The sequence below is a fragment of the Nannobrachium achirus genome, assembly GCF_963921795.1.
Source record: "Nannobrachium achirus genome assembly, chromosome: 20".
In the NCBI taxonomy this organism is placed as follows: Eukaryota; Metazoa; Chordata; class Actinopteri; order Myctophiformes; family Myctophidae; genus Nannobrachium; species Nannobrachium achirus.
In genome coordinates, this window is record NC_137827.1 from 25,142,997 (window position 1) to 25,161,585 (window position 18,589).

Here is an 18,589-nt window from a genome sequence, read left to right on the forward strand (position 1 = left end):
ACTAGCAACTAAGAAATAAATAATCCAAACTTAAGATACCGTCTCATACAGCTCTCAAAGACTTAGCACATAAATAAACGAACAATAACAAAGCTAATTTTGACAATACATAACATCAAAAAACCCAATAGGAAGAGTGATTTAAAGACAATTTTAAACTTCCTGTTGTTTCAGCCATTGTCTGTGGAAGAATGAAGAATCCACGGCTCTGGATCCAGATTTTCAAATGGTAATAAAAATAGCATAAATAGTGACCATGATCTGGTACTACCCACATTTCTGTCACCAGAATGTGGAATGCCTTGACACCAACCATTAAAAACGATTAAAAAAAAATGTGTTTATGTAATTTCCCCATCAAAAGGAGGGGAAATGCCGTAGGTTTTCCCTTTTCTCCTTTGTTTGTACAATGTGTTTTTATTTGTAGACATGTATTATTTCTGATGCTATGATGATGAATTGAATACATAGGAGATAGTCCCCAGGACTTCTTTAGCCTTAATGTCTTACTGTACAATGTGCCGTTTACATTTCTGACTAATAGTCTATTAGTCAGAAATGTAGAGTATTCAATCAATAAAAAATGCCTTTAGATCAGATCAAAAAAATGTGCCTTTTTCTTATATTATTTGACAATTTGGCCAATGTTTGGCCAATTTTTATAGTATTGCAGCCAATACTAGCTGCAGCCAATTAAATACATTAAAAAATTATAATAATACAAAGAACAAAATACAAATAAATTGCTGGATTAAATAAATGTTCTCTCTAATGCAAAGTGTGTAAGTTTCATGAGTGCTTCTTAAATCAAAATGTATTAGTAGTACACCTACCGCAGTCATAAAGAGAAATGCCACAGGAAACTACCTGCATCTGTGTGAGGAAACTCCCTTCCCTGGAATACTATGGCTCTTATCCAACTCTTATCCAAGGAAACTAACACAGGAAACTGAAACCTTATCAGAGTCAAGCAGAGGGTGTGGTGCTCAATGGAACCTTTCATAGTAGGGAACAAATGCCCTTTTCCACAATAACAGCGTCGGTCATCAGGTATTGCTATACAGAGGCCATTTAAATTCAAAGGTTTGTAATTTCTCAAAGATGAAGAAAATGAAAACACAGGTTTTGGCAGACAAAATGCATTGTGTCAAGTCTTCTTACAGCCAGAAGGTGTGATTCCAACACCATGGTTAGGGGTGTCACAATTATTACATAATCGTCTAATCGCAATTATTTGATATAATCGCAATCATTTGGGGATAATCCTCATAATCATTTACATGTTGAAAAATGTTTATATATGTTCAAACATTAAAAAAATAGTGGAAATAGCAGATCTGCAAGCTTGTAGATCAGCTATTTCCACTATCAATGTTCTTTTTAAAGTGTAAAGTTGTCAAACATGTCCTTCATTTCTTTGTATATTTAGGTTACGTGTCATATTTGCCATGTGAAACTTCAAGGCCTACAAAGCCAAACAGAAATGTAATTGTCAACGACAAAAGCACAATTAAATCGTTAATCGCAATTATTTGAGTGACAATTAATCGTCATGTAAAATGTCATAATCGTGACAGCCCTAACCATGGTCTCTAGTTTGAGGGCGGTGAAGTCAATGCGTTTCTATTGTGTTTATCGGCAGTGCAGTGGATGGGTTCAGAAGCAACAATCCATCACAGGACTGCTGGCATTTTTCTGCATTTCCATTTTATTCTCTGCCTGTGTCCCCCAATCCTGTCAACATTGTTCTCCGAAGAAGGGGGAAGAGGGATGTAATATGTGTTTGCACGCTTGGCATATGGCCGACATAAGTCAAACTTGATCGTCAGTTGAATATCGCTGAAACACCCACGTCAGGAGCGCCGCATTCACGCCGACGGTTTAGGTTGACAATAGCGGCGGGATATTTATTTTGAATGTACGAGGATGTCAGAGAAAACGCTGTGCTGAAGGCCCAAGAGTTAGATCTCAACCGCAGTTGTTTTACACCACTGGCTTCTGTGATCCACACTAAACCTAGACGGAGTCGGAGACAAGAAAGCTCCTTTCTCCTCCGTGCAGCAGGGGGTTTTCAGGGAAAGAAGAGCTCATAAAGCAGAAGCTGGTAATCTGTGGACATGTACAAGCAGCCCTCTCAACTTTCCCTTCCTCTATCCTCAGACGCCTTAAGCCTGATTCATACTTCACCAACACCACAGCATCGCTCGCCGAAAATAGTAGATCTACAAGCCTGCAACGTGTCGCACCACATGACTGCACTGCTATCTTCCAGGGTGACCTTTGAATGGATTTTATAAATACAACTACTATAATAATAATCTTAATTTGTCAGATACATTGCTGTTACTGCCTTTGACCCACCTTTGAGCGGTGAGCCGCAGCAATGACGAGCTCAGTGCCAAGCAGGGAGGCCATTTGGTCCCATTTTTACAATTTTGGTATGACCCGACCAGGGATTTAACCCTGACCTCCCAGTCTCAAAGAGACTGGGAGGTCGAGGAGACACTCTAGCCACAAGGCCACTAAGCGTACTACTAATAATAATAATTATAATACACCCATTGACAGTGTGCATGGCAGGAGCTTAGGTTTGGGAAGATAGATCTTAAGGTCTGTATCCCCCCAACCACAGCCCGGGCTAACCTGAGCTGAAGATAGATTTTAAGGTCTGTATCCCCCCAACCACAGCCCGGGCTAACCTGAGCTGAAGATAGATTTTAAGGTCTGTATCCTCCAACCACAGCCCGGGCTAACCTGAGCTGAAGATAGATTTTAAGGTCTGTATCCTCCAACCACAGCCCGGGCTAACCTGAGCTGAAGATAGATTTTAAGGTCTGTATCCTCCGACCACAGCCCGGGCTAACCTGAGCTGAAGATAGATTTTAAGGTCTGTATCCTCCAACCACAGCCCGGGCTAACCTGAGCTGAAGATAGATTTTAAGGTCTGTATCCCCAGACCACAGCCCCGGGCTAACCTGAGCTGCCCTGTCTGAAGCCAGTGGAAGGCAGCGCCGGCCAACTAAGCCGACTGGCGATCCATATTAAATACACAATCCATGAATCCCTACTGTTTACCACATGCAGGGGGGCTTCCTGGAACTGGAAGCAGCCATGTCTCTTTGGGAGCCAATATTCATTGATCACCTGCACTCGTCTGAGACCTACTTATCTCCCAAGTGACGGCGGAGAGGTCAGGCGAGCCAGCTGCTGATCCTATAGGCTGCGTTTCCTGCTTTAAGAACAGGAATGTGGGTTTCCAGTAAAGAGGAAAACCGTAACCTTGTGTGGTTCAGAGGTCAGGACCTCACGGCGCTCGGTAAACTAAAAATGTAAAAGGTCACTGGGGCCCTAAGTGGGCGTGTGTGTGTGGGGGGGGGGTGACCCTTGAATGACCCCATGAGGGCAGTACAGCACCTCTACTGTACAGTAGGTGCAGTGGCGTATTCAGACTAGTCGAGAGTAAGGATGGGGAGATATGACAATTTCGTGTCACGATTATTGTGACCAAATCATCGCAAATTGCGATAGGCGATATTATCGCAATAATCAAAATCTCCCCGATATCCATTATCCTGGGGCGGAATATTTGCAAAAAAAAAACAGATCTACAAGCACACAACGCGTCGCAAAGTGACACGTTGTGAGCTTGTAGATCGGCTATTTTTTGGCAAAGAGATTTGGTAGAGAGTGGAAAAAAAGAATCTATCACCTATGTTATTTCCAAGTCCGTTTTACCAATTATAGAGGGTTTAAGTGGTACCGGATATGCAGCTCATAAAATAAAAGGTGAATTGATCCCAGTGCATGATGGAGGATAAATTCACAAAAAATGTAAACCTCCACGATACGATTATTGTGAGTGTTTTTTTATCACGATAAACGATAACGATTATTGTCCCATCCCTATTTGAGAGAGGACGTGTGAGAGAGAGAGAGAGAGAGAGAGAGAGAGAGAGAGAGAGAGAGAGAGAGAAAGTGAGAGAGAGAGTGAGAGAGAGAGAGAGAGAGAGTGAGTGAGAGAGAGAGAGAGAGAGAGAGAGAGACAGACATGTTCATCACCTCTGAGGCAGTTGGGATCAGGGTAATAAAATAAACGGTACCTGTTCTCTCCTGGTAGGTAGGAGGTGATGGGCAGGTTGCTCTCCTGACAGGCTTGCCCGGCGTGCCAGTTGGCCTTGCAGGCCGAGCAGAACTCCAGGGCACAGACGGCGCACTGGACCAGCTGGGGCAAGGCTGGAGGGTCCGCCTCCTTGAGCTGGCACACGGCCTGGCACGTAGAGGACGGGCACCACGTCCGGCACGGGTCCAGCAGCACCTCTGTGTGGATGCACGCACGAAAAAAAAAAAGAAAACGAAGAATATAGTGTGTCTCTTTTTTGAAAAGAGGCGTCTAACAGTCACGCGTGTCTGGTGGCAAGAGGCCATGGTGGTAATGTCATGGACATGATGTCTTTATTTACGACTCAACAATCGCCACAGTGTTTTGGAGATGCCATCTGAATGGCACAATCTCTAAGACCAACCTTTGTCATCATCGCCTATGTTCAAACTAAGTGTCGTGCATTGGCAAGTTCTTATTGGTTTTTTATTGTTTCAATCAACAACTGGCAAGCTCAATTGGCAGGTCAGAAAAAATACGTATATCGTCGTTGTCGAGTGAAAACCTTGTATGTCCAAAACCGTTATTTTTTGCATTTATCGCTTTAAAAATGATTTAAACTAGTGAAAACAGCCGATCTACAAGCACACAACGCCGTTGTGTGCTTGTAGATCTGCTGTTGTCACTACTTTTGTGCGACGGCCTTGTATGATGAAGCAGGGTTTTACTTTGCGAAAGAACGTACGAATTTGAAACTTGGAGATACGAGGTTTCCACCCGACAACGACAATATATTTCTATATTTGTCAATATGCGGAATTTTCCATAATTGCATGGCCTGGCAAACAACACTTTCCAAAGTCAATGCCTTTCACAGATTCCCCATGACCTGTTATAGTTGGAACCCCACAGACACGATTTGGAGTTTTTGTGGGGTGTCTTTCTATTAAAGCTGCCATTGTTGTGCGTTGATTAAGGTCCAAAGCACACATTCCGCATGCAGTCTGGGCTCCGTCCTGCAACAACATGGAACGGTTACAGCAGTGATTCTGCCTGGCTGCGCTGCTGGGACACTGATTAAATGGCTGAACGCTTTTATCCAGGCAACATCAATAGCGCTCTTTGAGGGTTTCTCTGAGGAATGTTTTTTTTCCCCTCCTTCCCTTAATATTTTTAGGCAGTCGTTGCTTTATTTAGATAGGATTGTAGAGGGACAGGAAACTGAGGGCAGAGGGAGGGAGGAGGACGTGCTACACAGTCCGGGAATCGAACCAGGAACGTTATGGTTGTGTGGTCCACGCACAATCTGGTCACCTATTGGCACAGCCCGTTAAGCCATCCAAGACCAAGATTTGCACAAATGTTCCAAGATTTTTCACAAATAGCAGTTCTACAAGCACATAGCACGGCACTTTGTGCTGCACTATGAGTCCATCTACTATTTTTGTATAGCAAAAGTATAACGGTATAATGGTTAAAGGGGTATTCCGCTTTCAACAGGGAAACACTGTATGTATCCATAACTTTTTTCATTTATTTTTAAGATTATTTGGGAAAATGGAAAAAATGAAATACAAAGAAATAATTATTAAATATGAATGAATGAATGAATCTAAAAAACACGGCCTGCTCACATATTAGGAGGGTAGTATGTGTCACCAGAAAAACACAATTGGTGTTTTTAATGAATCTATCATGGTTAAAACGAAGTTTGAAGTTACCTGGTAACATTTACATGAAATATCTAAATATTGAATGAAGCAAATTAAAAACTGTTCAGGGTGTTCATAAAAGCCTGATTAGATGATAAAATGACCAAAAGTTTTTTTGAAAGTGGAATATCCCTTTAATGTGGCTACAGATTCTTTCACAGTTTTAATGGGTTGAGAGAATTTGTACTCATTATGGGATATCATGCAGCCATGGCCTCCTCTATTCTGTGTAATACTGTCTGTTCATGTGTATTACGTGTGCGCGCGCGTGTCTGTCTGTTGCGTGCGTGGCGCGCACGAGGTGGGTTCGTTCCAGAGCCTGCTGGGAACCCACCAAAAAAAGAATGGTAGCGAGGCCAACAGCTTGTCTTTGCTGGTGGCGTTTCACCAGTTAGCATGTCTACTCTGACAGCAGGACCTGCGCCTCCTCCCGCCTTAGAGCATTTATCTTCTCTGCACTGATATACCAGCCTTTTATCACACGGTTAACATGCGCTGTAAACCACACAATATGCAGATACGACTCGCATAGGCTGAATACATAACTGGGGCAGAGATAAAAAAGAAAGGCCTTTAACTAAGCCATCACGCTGTGCTAGAAAGACCTGCCTCGATCAGAGTCAGTCAGACAGTTCACTAGGCCAGCGCCATACCAATCCAATTAAAATCCCTTCAAAAACCCAGTCTGGGAGGCTTTCCCCCTTCATGTATATTTGATACGGACTGGTGTTAAAACTTTGATAAGGACGACACAGGGTTGAGTCAGGATACTACGCTAAGAGTCAGCCAAGCGTTTGGCCTGAATACCTGTAGGCAGCGTCCACGGTCCCTGCGTGGCTAATTATCTGCTGTGCACACGGAGGTGTATTGAATCTTCCCACAGGCGGGAGATGGTTCCATAACCGATCCATAACATTCTGACAAAGAACACCAGCGACGCCGATTATCATTCTCGGTGACATCGATAGGAAACCACAGGTGGCAATTTGCCCGAGGAAGAGATAGGGAACTTTGACGTCCAAATCAAACACTGATGCCGTCCAGATTCTACGACGCCAGTGGAAGGATAACATATCGTCACCGTCGGGCAGAAACCTTGTATCTCCAAGTTTTAAATGTGTACATTTCTTCGCAAAGTAAAGCACTGCTTCATCATACAAGGCCGTCGCACAAAAGTAGTGAAAACAACTGATCTACAAGCACACAACGCCTCGCGGTCCCAGGCATTGTGTGCTTGTAGATCGTCTGTTTTCGCTAGTTTAAATCATTTTAAAAATGATAAATACAAAATAAACAGTTTTGAACATACAAGATTTCCACCCGACAACGACGATATTCAACAAATGCCCGTCAGCACTAACAGATCAACAGTCACTCAGCAGCAAGGCTTCAATCCAAATCACGTTGTAGGTTTTCCCCCAAAACAGGTGGTGTATTTCAAACTTCCAAGTACAGATGGTAATGGTGGAGGAGTGACTTCAGAAGCAGTAAACAGAACTTTGCTACGCTTGCCAGGGACTTTATATCATCCCTTTCTTTTTTTTTTGCTGCCAATGAGTTACTGAAGGCAGACAGGTGGGTCTTGCGACGTCTGTGGTCGACAGTCATTACCCACATATCACCCACTGACATTGACAAGCATTTGGAACCGGCCGTCGCCAGCTGACTTTTCCACGCTTACTCACCTCTCTCAAACTGAAGCTTCTTGTACCTCTGCATCATCTCTGTGGCCACCATGCACTCAATCTAGAGGCAGGAAATGAGAAAGGGAGAGAGATGGGGGTAGAGAGAGAGAAGGAGGGTTGGGGGGGGTGTAGAGAGAGAGAGAGAATGTTATTTTGCATACAGCTAAAAGGGCCAGGCTATTTAATGCAAAATGCAAATTGAATTTCCAAAAGAATTAAGAGGGTGTATTAGTCACTACCCATTCAGGTACGAGCAGTGACGTGTGGCAAGTTCCGCAGTGCTAATAGCAAAACAACAGCACAAGAACGATGACGCTGGATATGATGTGAAAAAGAAAATACCTGAATAGACACATAAAACGGGGGTAGCCAATGTTTTCTTTTTCATAGAACGTGCAATAAGGCATAACCACGCATACAGATATACATTTGCATAATATACATTGTATATACAAACAGATACGATTTGAGCATTGCGAGAATAAAATACATTTAGAATTTAAGGCGTGAAGAAGGCCAACAATATTCCATCCGCATATATAAATCAAAAATCTGGGTACATACTGCATGCACACTAACCGAGGGCAAAACGTACTCGTTTACTGGGTGATGAAAAGAGCGTTCAGGGTGGGTGGGTGGGTGGTGGGGCCTCATAGAGAAGCAGTCAATTACAAGTCAAAGGCATTGGCCGTCAGAGCGGCCACATATGAGGGATGTGTCCCCAGACTGGCATGACTGGCCCCAGTTCCATTAAAGGCTAGTGACGCTGATTGATTGCAAACATAAGGCTGTGACGATGCTGAGCCACGATGCAGCCTCTGGGCCTCTGCAAGACAGAGTGAGGGCGGGAGAGAGAGTCCATCAAGCAAACTGCCTGCAGGATGAGCGCGCTTTGCCCTCTGATTCACCTCCGCTGGGAAGCCAGGCAGAATCTCACACAGGAGAAACTTGGCTGGCTGGAGGAGGTGGGGACGGAGCACACAGAGGCAATAATCGCCAGCTAGCTAGACTGGAAGTGTGACCGAGTGCTGCTTTGCCGTTTTTCCACCACAAAGATTCGTCACAAGGTTTTCTATATTCACACTCTCACTCGGAAATGAGAGTACCAGGATTATGAGCTACGTGCAAATCCTATTGGAGAATTGATCAGAAGAGCTGGACACAGATGACCCAGAGATGTGACCCTCGTTTCGATTCTTTCATAGCAGGCAAGCGTTTATGAGCTGCGAGTTTACCGACATGCTTCGCTTGAAATTATTGCAAATAATTTTCAAAAGTTATGTATTTCTAATTTGGAACCCCAACTGAAAGCTAGAGTGGATATTAACATGATCTCGTAGAGTGTGAAAATATTCCTTGTCCGGTCGCAACCGTCAAATTGAACACTAGAGCTGTGTAACTGCAGCATGCTCCGAACCCCCTTCCCCATACACACACGTTAGTGTGTTTTCCTTTTTTATAAAAAAAAAAAAAGAAAGTCTCAGATGGTTCCGGTTACGTTATGGACGGCATTGGTTTCAAAGCAAAAGCAAAACACATATCATGGTGATTGAAACAAGGCTATAAACTAGCGACAGGAGCCATAAAGTATTTATGACAATGTTTATTAAGGTAAGAAAATCAACTTCAGGGGAAATGAATGGAATCCTATGGAGAACATGCTGCTTCTGGTACCAGAACAGTGCAACTAGCGGCCTATCATAGGAACTTTTAGTTTCGTGTTTAATTCATTTTAAATCCGGACAACTGGCCCCTTGGTCATGACGTCATCTGGCCTTGTGTCCCCAAATGAGAATACATTTGGTGAACCATAGAATAGCCTACTAGCACCCACAACGTTCAGGGCAATGAATGTGTTAAGTTCTTGACATTGTTATGTTTTACATTTCAAATATGAATAGTCCAGTATGGCTGCATGGGGTCTCAGGGAAGGAGGCTGAAAGGAGGACAGGAAACCAGCTGGGGGATCTCTGAACATCCAGAGATTCAAGGATGGGACTGTCACAATCATTACATAATCGTCTATCACAATTATTTCACATAATCAGTTATTTTGTCATAATCGTCATAATTGTTTCCATGTTGAAAAATGTTCCTATATTTTCAAAAATAGTGGAAATAGCATATCTACAAGCTCACAAGCGCGTTGTGAGCTTGTAGATGTGTAGATGTGTCACATGCCATGTGCAACTTCAAAGCCTAAAAGCCAAACAGAAAAGTAATTGTCAACGACAAAAACACAATTAAATCGTTAATCGCAATTATTTGAGTGACAATTCACCGTTTGTCAGCCTTCTGATTGGTCCCTGAGACTCCCTGACTGGCCAACCAGAAAAAACCATTCCCTTTTTGCTATCGGGGGTGGAGTTTGTGCAGTGGAGAATGTTGCTTTAGGCTTTCAACAACTGTCCGCTCTGCGCGACACGGCGTTCGTCCAGTACGGCCGCGGGCGGTGATAGCGATCTCGCTCATCATAATGAATAAGCTTCAACAAACTAGTTCACATGGACCTTATCAATGGTCTAAGAGTTACGATTGGGTACATATATTTTAAATGGGCAGAATTACGAAAAGCCAGCCTATTATGTGAGGAGAACTATAATCTGGCTCTCCTCTTCCTACCCAAGATGCAATGCGCTTTCTCTTTCTATTTCTATTCTCTCTCTGATCCAGAGGATTAAACTAATTAAAACATATATTTTCGGGGGAAAACTACTGTTTTGCTATGTAATTACTGTACCTTTTTCTTCCCTTTTTATTAATATCACGTAGATGTGTTTTTTTTGGTACTTTATATAGCTGTAATGAGGCTATGAAAAAATAAAAAAATCCCATCCACTTCCACTATAAAAGAATCTGCAATGGATGATTCTGTCCCACTGGGATTAAACAAATTAAAACATGTATTTTCGGGGAAACCCCCTGTTTTGCAATGTAACTACTGTACCTTTGTCTTCCCTTTTTATTAATATCACCTAGATGTTTTTCCTTTGGTACTTTATATAGCTGTAATGAGGCTATGAAAAAATAAAAAAAATCCCATTCACTGCCACTATAAAAACAATCTGCCCAGGGTAAAATTTTTGCAAAAGCCTGAATTAATCGTCATGTAAAATGTCATAATCATGACAGCCCTAGTCAAGGATAGATAACTTTCCCTTCGTCGCCTAGAGGAGAGAAAAAGATCAAACTCCCAAACGTAACCTTTTTTCATTCTATACATCATTACCTCATTTTCCTGCAAGTGTCCTCTCTTGGGACAGGCTGAGTCAGGACAGCTGATTGCAGTTTCAAGGCCTTCTTTGATCAGGAGTTCCACATACTGCTTCAGGCACTGGGAAGGGGAGGACATACAGGTTGTTTAGAGCAGTTAACCTGTTTAAGCCAAGAATTATTTTATGCTTTAAAGGAGTAGTTCACCCCCAAAATGACTTTTTTTCTATTGATTACTCATGCCATGGAGAGTAGAGTTCAATAATATTTTTTGGTTTTTGTCATATTCCTAAGACAAAAACTTGATTCGAGTAAATTTACCCCCATTGATTCCGGATGGGGACCCGTTTCGAAACGGGTCCCCATCCGGAACGAATGGGGGTAAATTTTTGTCTTAGGAATGCGACAAAAAACTAAAAATATTATTGAACTCTAGTCTCCATGGCGTGACTAATCAATAGAAAAAAAGTCATTTTGGGGGTGAACTACTCCTTTAACTATTGAAAAATAGCAGATATACAAGCTCACAGCGCGGCACCGAGTGCCGCGCTGCGAGCTTGTAGATCTGCTATTTTTGAAAAGAAATATATGTATTTTTAAAGCGTACGTTTGTAACTCAAATTTTGCTTCTGGGGGTGGTCCCTGGAACTAGATATTTTGAGATGGGGCTCCGTGGCCAAATAAATATCAATTTTTCAAAAATAGCTGATCTACAAGCTCGCAGCGTGGCACTCGGTGCCACGCTGTGAGCTTGTGTATCTGCTATTTTTCAATAGTTATAGCATAAAATAATGATACAATGTGTACCCGTGTGGAACATGGAAGCCACATAACTTCCCCAAATCATTTCTTTGGAGAAGAACCGATAGTAAAATACTTCCATAGTTTTTGTTTTGTTGAATAATAGCGCTGAATGTTACATTCCTCTTTATGAGAGACAGATACAGTCACGCGATAACAGTTTTATACTGTCAGCATATAACCACTTGAACCCTAATGGCCCCTATTCTGGGCTTGTCATAACAGGCGAACAATCAGCTAAAATGGGCTGACTGTCTGCTAAAGTTGAACTTGTAGATTGGCCTCTTTCAGTGAAGAGATTAGGTGTAGTGTCTGGTTCAAGTGCTGTCACCCAAGCAACTCCCTCTTCCTTTGGTTGTGTCGCCCAGGTCGGGGCTAAACGGTAACCTTTAACTTCACAAAAACTATGCCTAAGCCTAACCTTAACCATAACCCTAAGCTCACAAACACTATGCCTAACCCTAGCCTTAACCTCACAGAAACTATGCCTAAACCCAACCTCAAAACCACATCAACCAAGGCTAAACACCGGGAAAAGACAGTCAGCCAGAGCTAACAGCATCGCTTGCTCCTCCCGTGGGTTGCCTGAACTCAGGGTTAAGGTGGTTGCACACTGCTGCGTTTTTCGGGCCGAATATCGGAGTGAATTTCGGAGCACGCAAATAAAAAATCAACCTCACGTTATGTCAGTCACGTTTGCACACTGCCGCCCGTTTCGCGCACCACTCGGTCCCTTGCTCTCTCTATCTCTCTCTCTCTCCTTGCCCTGAAAAACGCATTTCGCAACGAAAAACGCAGCAGTGTGCAACCACCTTTAGGGTTGGGATCCCAAATATTTTACTTAAGTAAAAGTATCACTACTGCAATAAAGAAATGCTCTGTTACAATGCGACATGTTGTGAGCTTGTAGATCAGCTTTTTTTTTTTTCAAATACAGTAGCCCAGGTATAAAATAGGGCTAAAGTAGTTTATGTACGTTTTATAATATTATAATTTATATCTGCAAAGAAACTAGTAACTCAAGTTTTCAAATAAATGTAGTGGAGTAAAAGTAGTACAATATTTGGATCTGAGATCTAGTGGAGTAGAAGTAAAAGTATTGTAAATTGGAAATACTCAAGTAAAGTACAAATACCTCAAAATTGTACTTAAGTACAGTACTTAAGTAAATGTCATTAGTTACTTTACACCACTGTTTGGTTCCATCACATTTGGAACCGTTTCATCATACAGTCAGAGTATGTTGACTTCATGTCTGCTATCTTATATATACATTCCTCCTATTGCCGCATCCCACTTCCAAGCCCGTCCACGCCCCCTTTACATCCACTCCAACTCATAGGTAGTCGCATAGGTAGTCGTCAGGACGGTAAGGAATACCGCCCATAACCCTATGCCGTCCGCTCATTCGCTAAGCACGAGAGAGAGGAGGCAACAGGGGAGGGGGGGGCGGGCAAGCGAGAGAGAGAGAGAAATTTGACACCACTGTGTTTGCTGCTGCTGCTGCCTGTGTGAGTCAGTGGAGTGCAGAGAAATAGCAGAGGCATAACAGTCACTTCTCTCCAGTGCGTCCGGCGGTCAAATATGTCCGACCGGAAACGTGCGCTGCGGCACAATAGTTCCCCCCCCCCTTTTTTTTTAATTTTTAATTTTAATTTTTTTTTAAGTGGACTCTAGATGTGAGCGGCCGAAGGCCGCGAACCTCTAGTACAATTACAATACCAGTGGTTCTGAAACCTTTTAATGTCAAGGACAAGCATAACTCTGAGAGCATACAAATGGAACCAAATGGACCTGTAAGGGAATCGTTAAAATCCCAAAGGATCCCAACCCTACTCAGGGTTAGTACTATCTCCTGAGCAGCGCCAAGATTAGCTTCTGAGAACCCTTTCGAGAAACTGAGTAGTAGCGTATGGAAACAAATCCAGAAACCGTGAAATACATTACTTTACATGGCAAGGCATGGCTCATTTAGTTCTTGTAGTCAAAAAGAACAATAATTGTTTCCACTTTTCTAAAACCGCAGCTCACTGTTAATTCTCAGATGTTCCATTGGCTCATGAGAAAAGTTGGTTGAAGTCCGAAGGCCAACATGCACAGCTGCCAAAAGCTTTGTAAAAACTCCACCACAAATTATCTAATGTAGTTTGGTTAAATCAGAGGTCCCAGCTACAGCCAGCACCATGACAATGCATTTTCCCAGTAATGTCCTAATAATAATGTTATTGCTGTACATTTTAGTAAAAAAACATTCTCTGGACTTTAATTACTCTAATTACACCATAGATATTTTTCCCACATCTTCTCCCCAATGTAATCATTGCCAATCCCCCCATGTATCTATAGTCCTTGTCACTTACTGTACAACCCCTACTGTTTGGGTTTCACCACTATTATCATTTTCACAACTTCTTAAAATGTATAATGATTTATTTATGGAATTTAGTATTTCATATTAATACCGTAGTTACCTTAAAGATTTGTAGAATTCGTTTTTAGGCTTTTGTTTAAGAAAAGAAAGTGGTAATTTACTCACAAGTCGTGACTCATAAAAATGTGTCTGCGACCCACTAATGTATTTGGGAACCACTGGTGTAGAGAGTAGACAACCACATGTCTCCAGTGATACAGTACACATTGAGTGGTTATAGCTGCTTCCCTCCCAGACAGTGAGGAGTTTCCACCAGGAGGGGTTCAACATGATACTCCTGCCAGTTCCACTCCACAGGAGTTGCTAGTGAAGAAGAGACAGAGTTTGTCCTCTCCGACCGGCTTCCCATCCCTGAACACAGCCAATAGTGTTGGCTGGAGCTCACGGTCAATCCGGATACACTGTGGATGATTCAAAGCCCTAGTCTCCACAGTGGTGTGGGCAGGAACGCTAACCCTAGCCACTCCAGTCGCCTAATCCTAGATTGTTGTCTTTTTAATGTTCTTTAAACCAATAAAAACCAGGAAAGCATCCGTGTAATTCTAGATTGCACTATTTTATACGTTTTATACAGATATACAAGCTGATAGCATGTCACTTCGCGCCACACTACGAACTTGTAGATCTGCCATTTTTGAAAAATCGTGACAATTTGTGCAAATCTTTAAATATATATATTCTTTGAAAGCGAACATTTGTAACTCCAATCTTTGCTTCTGGGTGTCCATGGAACAAAATATTTTGAGATGGGGGTCGGCGGCCAAATACACACGTTTTTCAGAAAACTGTTATGATTTAGAAGACACTTTGTAGAATCGGCCTCAGGTCTTAACTCATACTCCGCGATCCCCGTAGAAAACGTAGATTTCCCGCTGTACCGCGGTGCCATGCCCGTAGATCCCGGAAGTTTAATTAGCTTTAATCATTATGAAAGGATTAAAAGTATTATCGCTGATTTTCGCTGATTCTGGCTCTTTAGGCCCGCCCCCCTAACTGTATCCGGTCATTTCCGGTCTGGACCGGATCTAGCTTTCCGTATCCGGTCTGAGCCTGGGCCATAGTCCCGCCTCCGTTGGTTTACATTGTAACAGAAGAGCAAGCTACTCGGCGATGGAACACTCGTTTTTCAATTGGATTTTTGCGTTTGGAAACTTTGATCCAGTCTCTACACGCCTGGATTATGATCCCCGCACATATCGTGCGTTTTGTGCGCGAACGTGTCCACTTGTTACCATAACGCACAGTTGGCTTTTTTCAATGTTTTTTCATGTAAACACTGGCGGATAAGCAGGGATACAGCGTGGCAACGGATATGTCTATTTCAATGGGGTTTTTTTTATTCGAAAGCTTGTCACCGAGTCTACACGTCTACTAGATGAGTCGCGCACAGATTGTGCACGATGCGTGCGCGTGCCCACGTTAAAAGGTAAGGACAATTTGGCAGCTGCTTACTACAGCTATGTTTAAAATGGCAGCAAAATTGTTAATGATCTACTGAATACTGAGGGTTGAACTACTGAATGCGATAATGTTTGCGATTGCCCCGAAGTACTTGAAAACGTGGAATAATGTTTTCTTTCTGTAGTTCTCATTAGTCACAAAGGATCTCTATGGACTGAACAGCATTCTATTTTTATAAAAAATCAGTTTGTGAACTAGCACAGCTGTCACAGCAGCACCGGAGCGCTGCCCCCACCCCCATGAGCATCTTACACTGTGTTGGAAATAATGATGGATGTGTTGTGGATGCTGATGAAACAAAGGAGGACCAATTCATCACACACAGGGGTGTGGAAAAAGTAACTTCTTTCCTACATAAAATGTTTAAACTCCCATCATTTTATAAACATTTTAATGGCTACACACACACACACACACACACACACACACACACACACACACACACACACACACACACACACACACACACACACACACACACACACACACACACACACACACACACACACACACACACACACACACACACAGTCTGGACAAGAGTATGAATAAAAACATTGTATACAAAATGTATTTGAGACCATTTTCAACAAAATGACAAAGTGTGTTTTTCTATTGATTACTCACACCATGGAGACTTGAGTTCAATAATGTTTTTTTTTTGTTTAGTTTTTTTTTCGCATTCCTAAGACAATAATTTGATTATAATAAATGCACCCTGATGGTTTCCCCATCCAGTGCCATGCATTTGGGTCCCCATCCGGAATCAATGGGGGTAAATTTACTAGAACACATTTTGTCTTAGGAATGCGACAAATACGAAAACATTGTATTGAACTCAAGTCTCCATGGTGTGAGTAGTCAATAGAAAAAAAGTCATTTTGGGCGTGAACTACTCCTTTAAGTTTCACTTCATGCCGTCTTTCTTTGTCTTAGCCCTAGAAGAGTCACAGCGCGACACGTTGTGAGATTATTTTCCTGTCAAAAACTTTTTTTTAAGTCAGTTATTGGATCAAAATTTTGTTTCAATATATTTTCAATTAACTGCCCAGCCCTACCCCATACCACTGTAGATCAGATAGCTCATTAAGCCTTTGGCAGCCATGCATTAAGGCCGGGCTTGGACAAACTTTGTTAGCTAATCGTCGAAGTGACTGCCAAACCAACAAGCCTGCTTTTATGTCACTCTGTGTCCACAATGACAAACCAACGAACATGTTATTATGTCACTCTGTCCACAATGACAAACCAACAAGCATGTTATTATGTCACTCTGTCCACAATGACAAACCAACGAGCATGTGGAAATAATGGCTCTATTTGAGTGATCAAAAGGTCAAGGATACCCAGGTCATCTGACAATGAGCCGCGCGGCACATCGCTAGGTTCCCCTTGTTCCATCTGTGAAATGTTAGCCATCTCACCAGTGTGCAGAAGACACATTGGCACTGTGTGATGGTGGTCATCTGCTCCAGGGGGAACTCTCCAAGGCACAGCTTACAGGAGACCAGCGGGTCCAGGGCCAGCTCCCAGGTGGGACGGTATCGTGCCGTGGTCATCTTTGCAGCCACAGAGCTGTGAGAGAGAGAGAGAGAGACAAGAGATAAGTAAGGGCGTCACAAGGGGGGGGAAAGTGGGACTGCGTTACTAGGGCCCAAGGTGGAGGGGGCCTTAATTATCTTATACTTTAGCTATTGAAAAATAGCAGATATACAAGCTCACAGCGCGGCACAGAGTGCCGCGCTGCGAGCTTGTAGATCTGCTATTTTTGAAAAGTCATGAAAATGTATGCAAATCTTTGAATAAATGTATTTTCTAAGCGAACATTTGTAACGCAAATTTTGGTACGACAACCCTGGACAGAGAGAGAGATAGAGAAGAAGGAAAAAAGTAAGAAGCAAACTCTTATTTAGGCCAAATGCATCCCCAGACGACATCCAAATGTTTTTGAGTGATGCTCTCTCGCAGCCAGATAACTTTGAAGATAAGAATAGACAGAATGAGAGTGTGCATAAGGACGGCTCACATTCATAATTCCACAGACAACAAAGGAGAGATGACATGTTGTTCGTAATTTGAAAAATAGATCTGGCACACTTTGGTTTGTATCTGCCACCAGAATATATCCAAGAGTAAGATGCACATTAGTATCTGCATCTTGGATTTTACAATTCACGCATGCATACAGTATATAGCTCCCACTGTATGCTGTGCCCTCCGACTAAACCAGGGGTTTTCAAACTTTTTTTGACTCAGAGCCCCCCTGTAAATAACTTTTTCATCCACGGCACCCCTGAGTAAAGCTGGTTGCACACTGCTGCGTTTTTCAGGGCGAATATCGGAGTGAATTTCAGAGTGCGTGAATAAAAAATCAACCTCACATTATGTCAGTCACGTTTGCACACTGCCGCCCGTTTCGCGCACCACTCGGTCCCTTGCTCTCTCTATCTCTCTCTCTCTCCTTGCCCTAAAAAACGCATTTCGCAACGAAAAACGCAGCAGTGTGCAACCAGCTTTACATTGTTCATTTTTAGAATCTTACATCATATTGGAGAAATATCCGTTTCCATCAGAACTGACTGAAAATAACGTTATACTTGATGTTTAACCACTTGAACCCCAGCATGCCTATTCTGGGGTGGGGGGGGGGGGGGAAGGTCACGTTGTGACGCGCTGTGAGCTTGTAGATCGGCTATGTTTGGTGAAGAGAGTTGTCGTAGATGGAAAAAGAACTCATCAAGTACAGTGCAAACTAGAAGCAGTGCTCTTCCGAGCACAGGTCTCCCCCAGGCCAGGCGTCCTGGTGGTGCTACTGTATAATAGGCCAATGTAAAAAGGCTGGCATATATTCTTCACCTTAGACCTTTCATGGCAATCTGACGCTGCATGCATGATTTGAGGCATTGTGTTCCAAAAATGTGTTTTGCTAAAGTCTACCTGCTGGTGGCGCTATAACAGGCCAACGTGAAAAGGGTAGCATTTGTTCCTTGACATAGTGGGAATATGTGTGGCAAATTTCACGGTAATCGCAAGCTGCGTTGATGATTTGAAGCATTTTGTTAAAAAACTGAGCAATCCTGCAAACTTTGGAAGCCAATATTAGCCAATTAGGATGGAATATGAAATATCAGACGGATCGGACTTGATCACATCACTATAGAGATACTGTGTACCGATTTGCATGATT

The 18,589-nt window shown here is 42.7% G+C and overlaps 1 protein-coding gene across 3 annotated transcripts in view; it reads right to left on the bottom strand.

Annotated features, from left to right (window-relative positions):
• rnf144aa (ring finger protein 144aa) overlaps positions 1-18,589 on the bottom strand; it is a 71,805-nt gene that overhangs the window by 12,670 nt on the left and 40,546 nt on the right. For all 3 annotated transcript variants that reach the window (XM_080750763.1, XM_080750762.1, XM_080750764.1), the window contains 4 exons: positions 16,827-16,977; positions 10,726-10,830; positions 7,497-7,557; positions 4,101-4,317 (listed from right to left, as the gene is read on the bottom strand). In XM_080750763.1, the coding sequence (XP_080606889.1) occupies positions 4,101-4,317; positions 7,497-7,557; positions 10,726-10,830; positions 16,827-16,961 (518 nt within the window). In that variant the 5' untranslated portion in view covers positions 16,962-16,977. The remainder of the gene's footprint in view (positions 1-4,100; positions 4,318-7,496; positions 7,558-10,725; positions 10,831-16,826; positions 16,978-18,589) is intronic.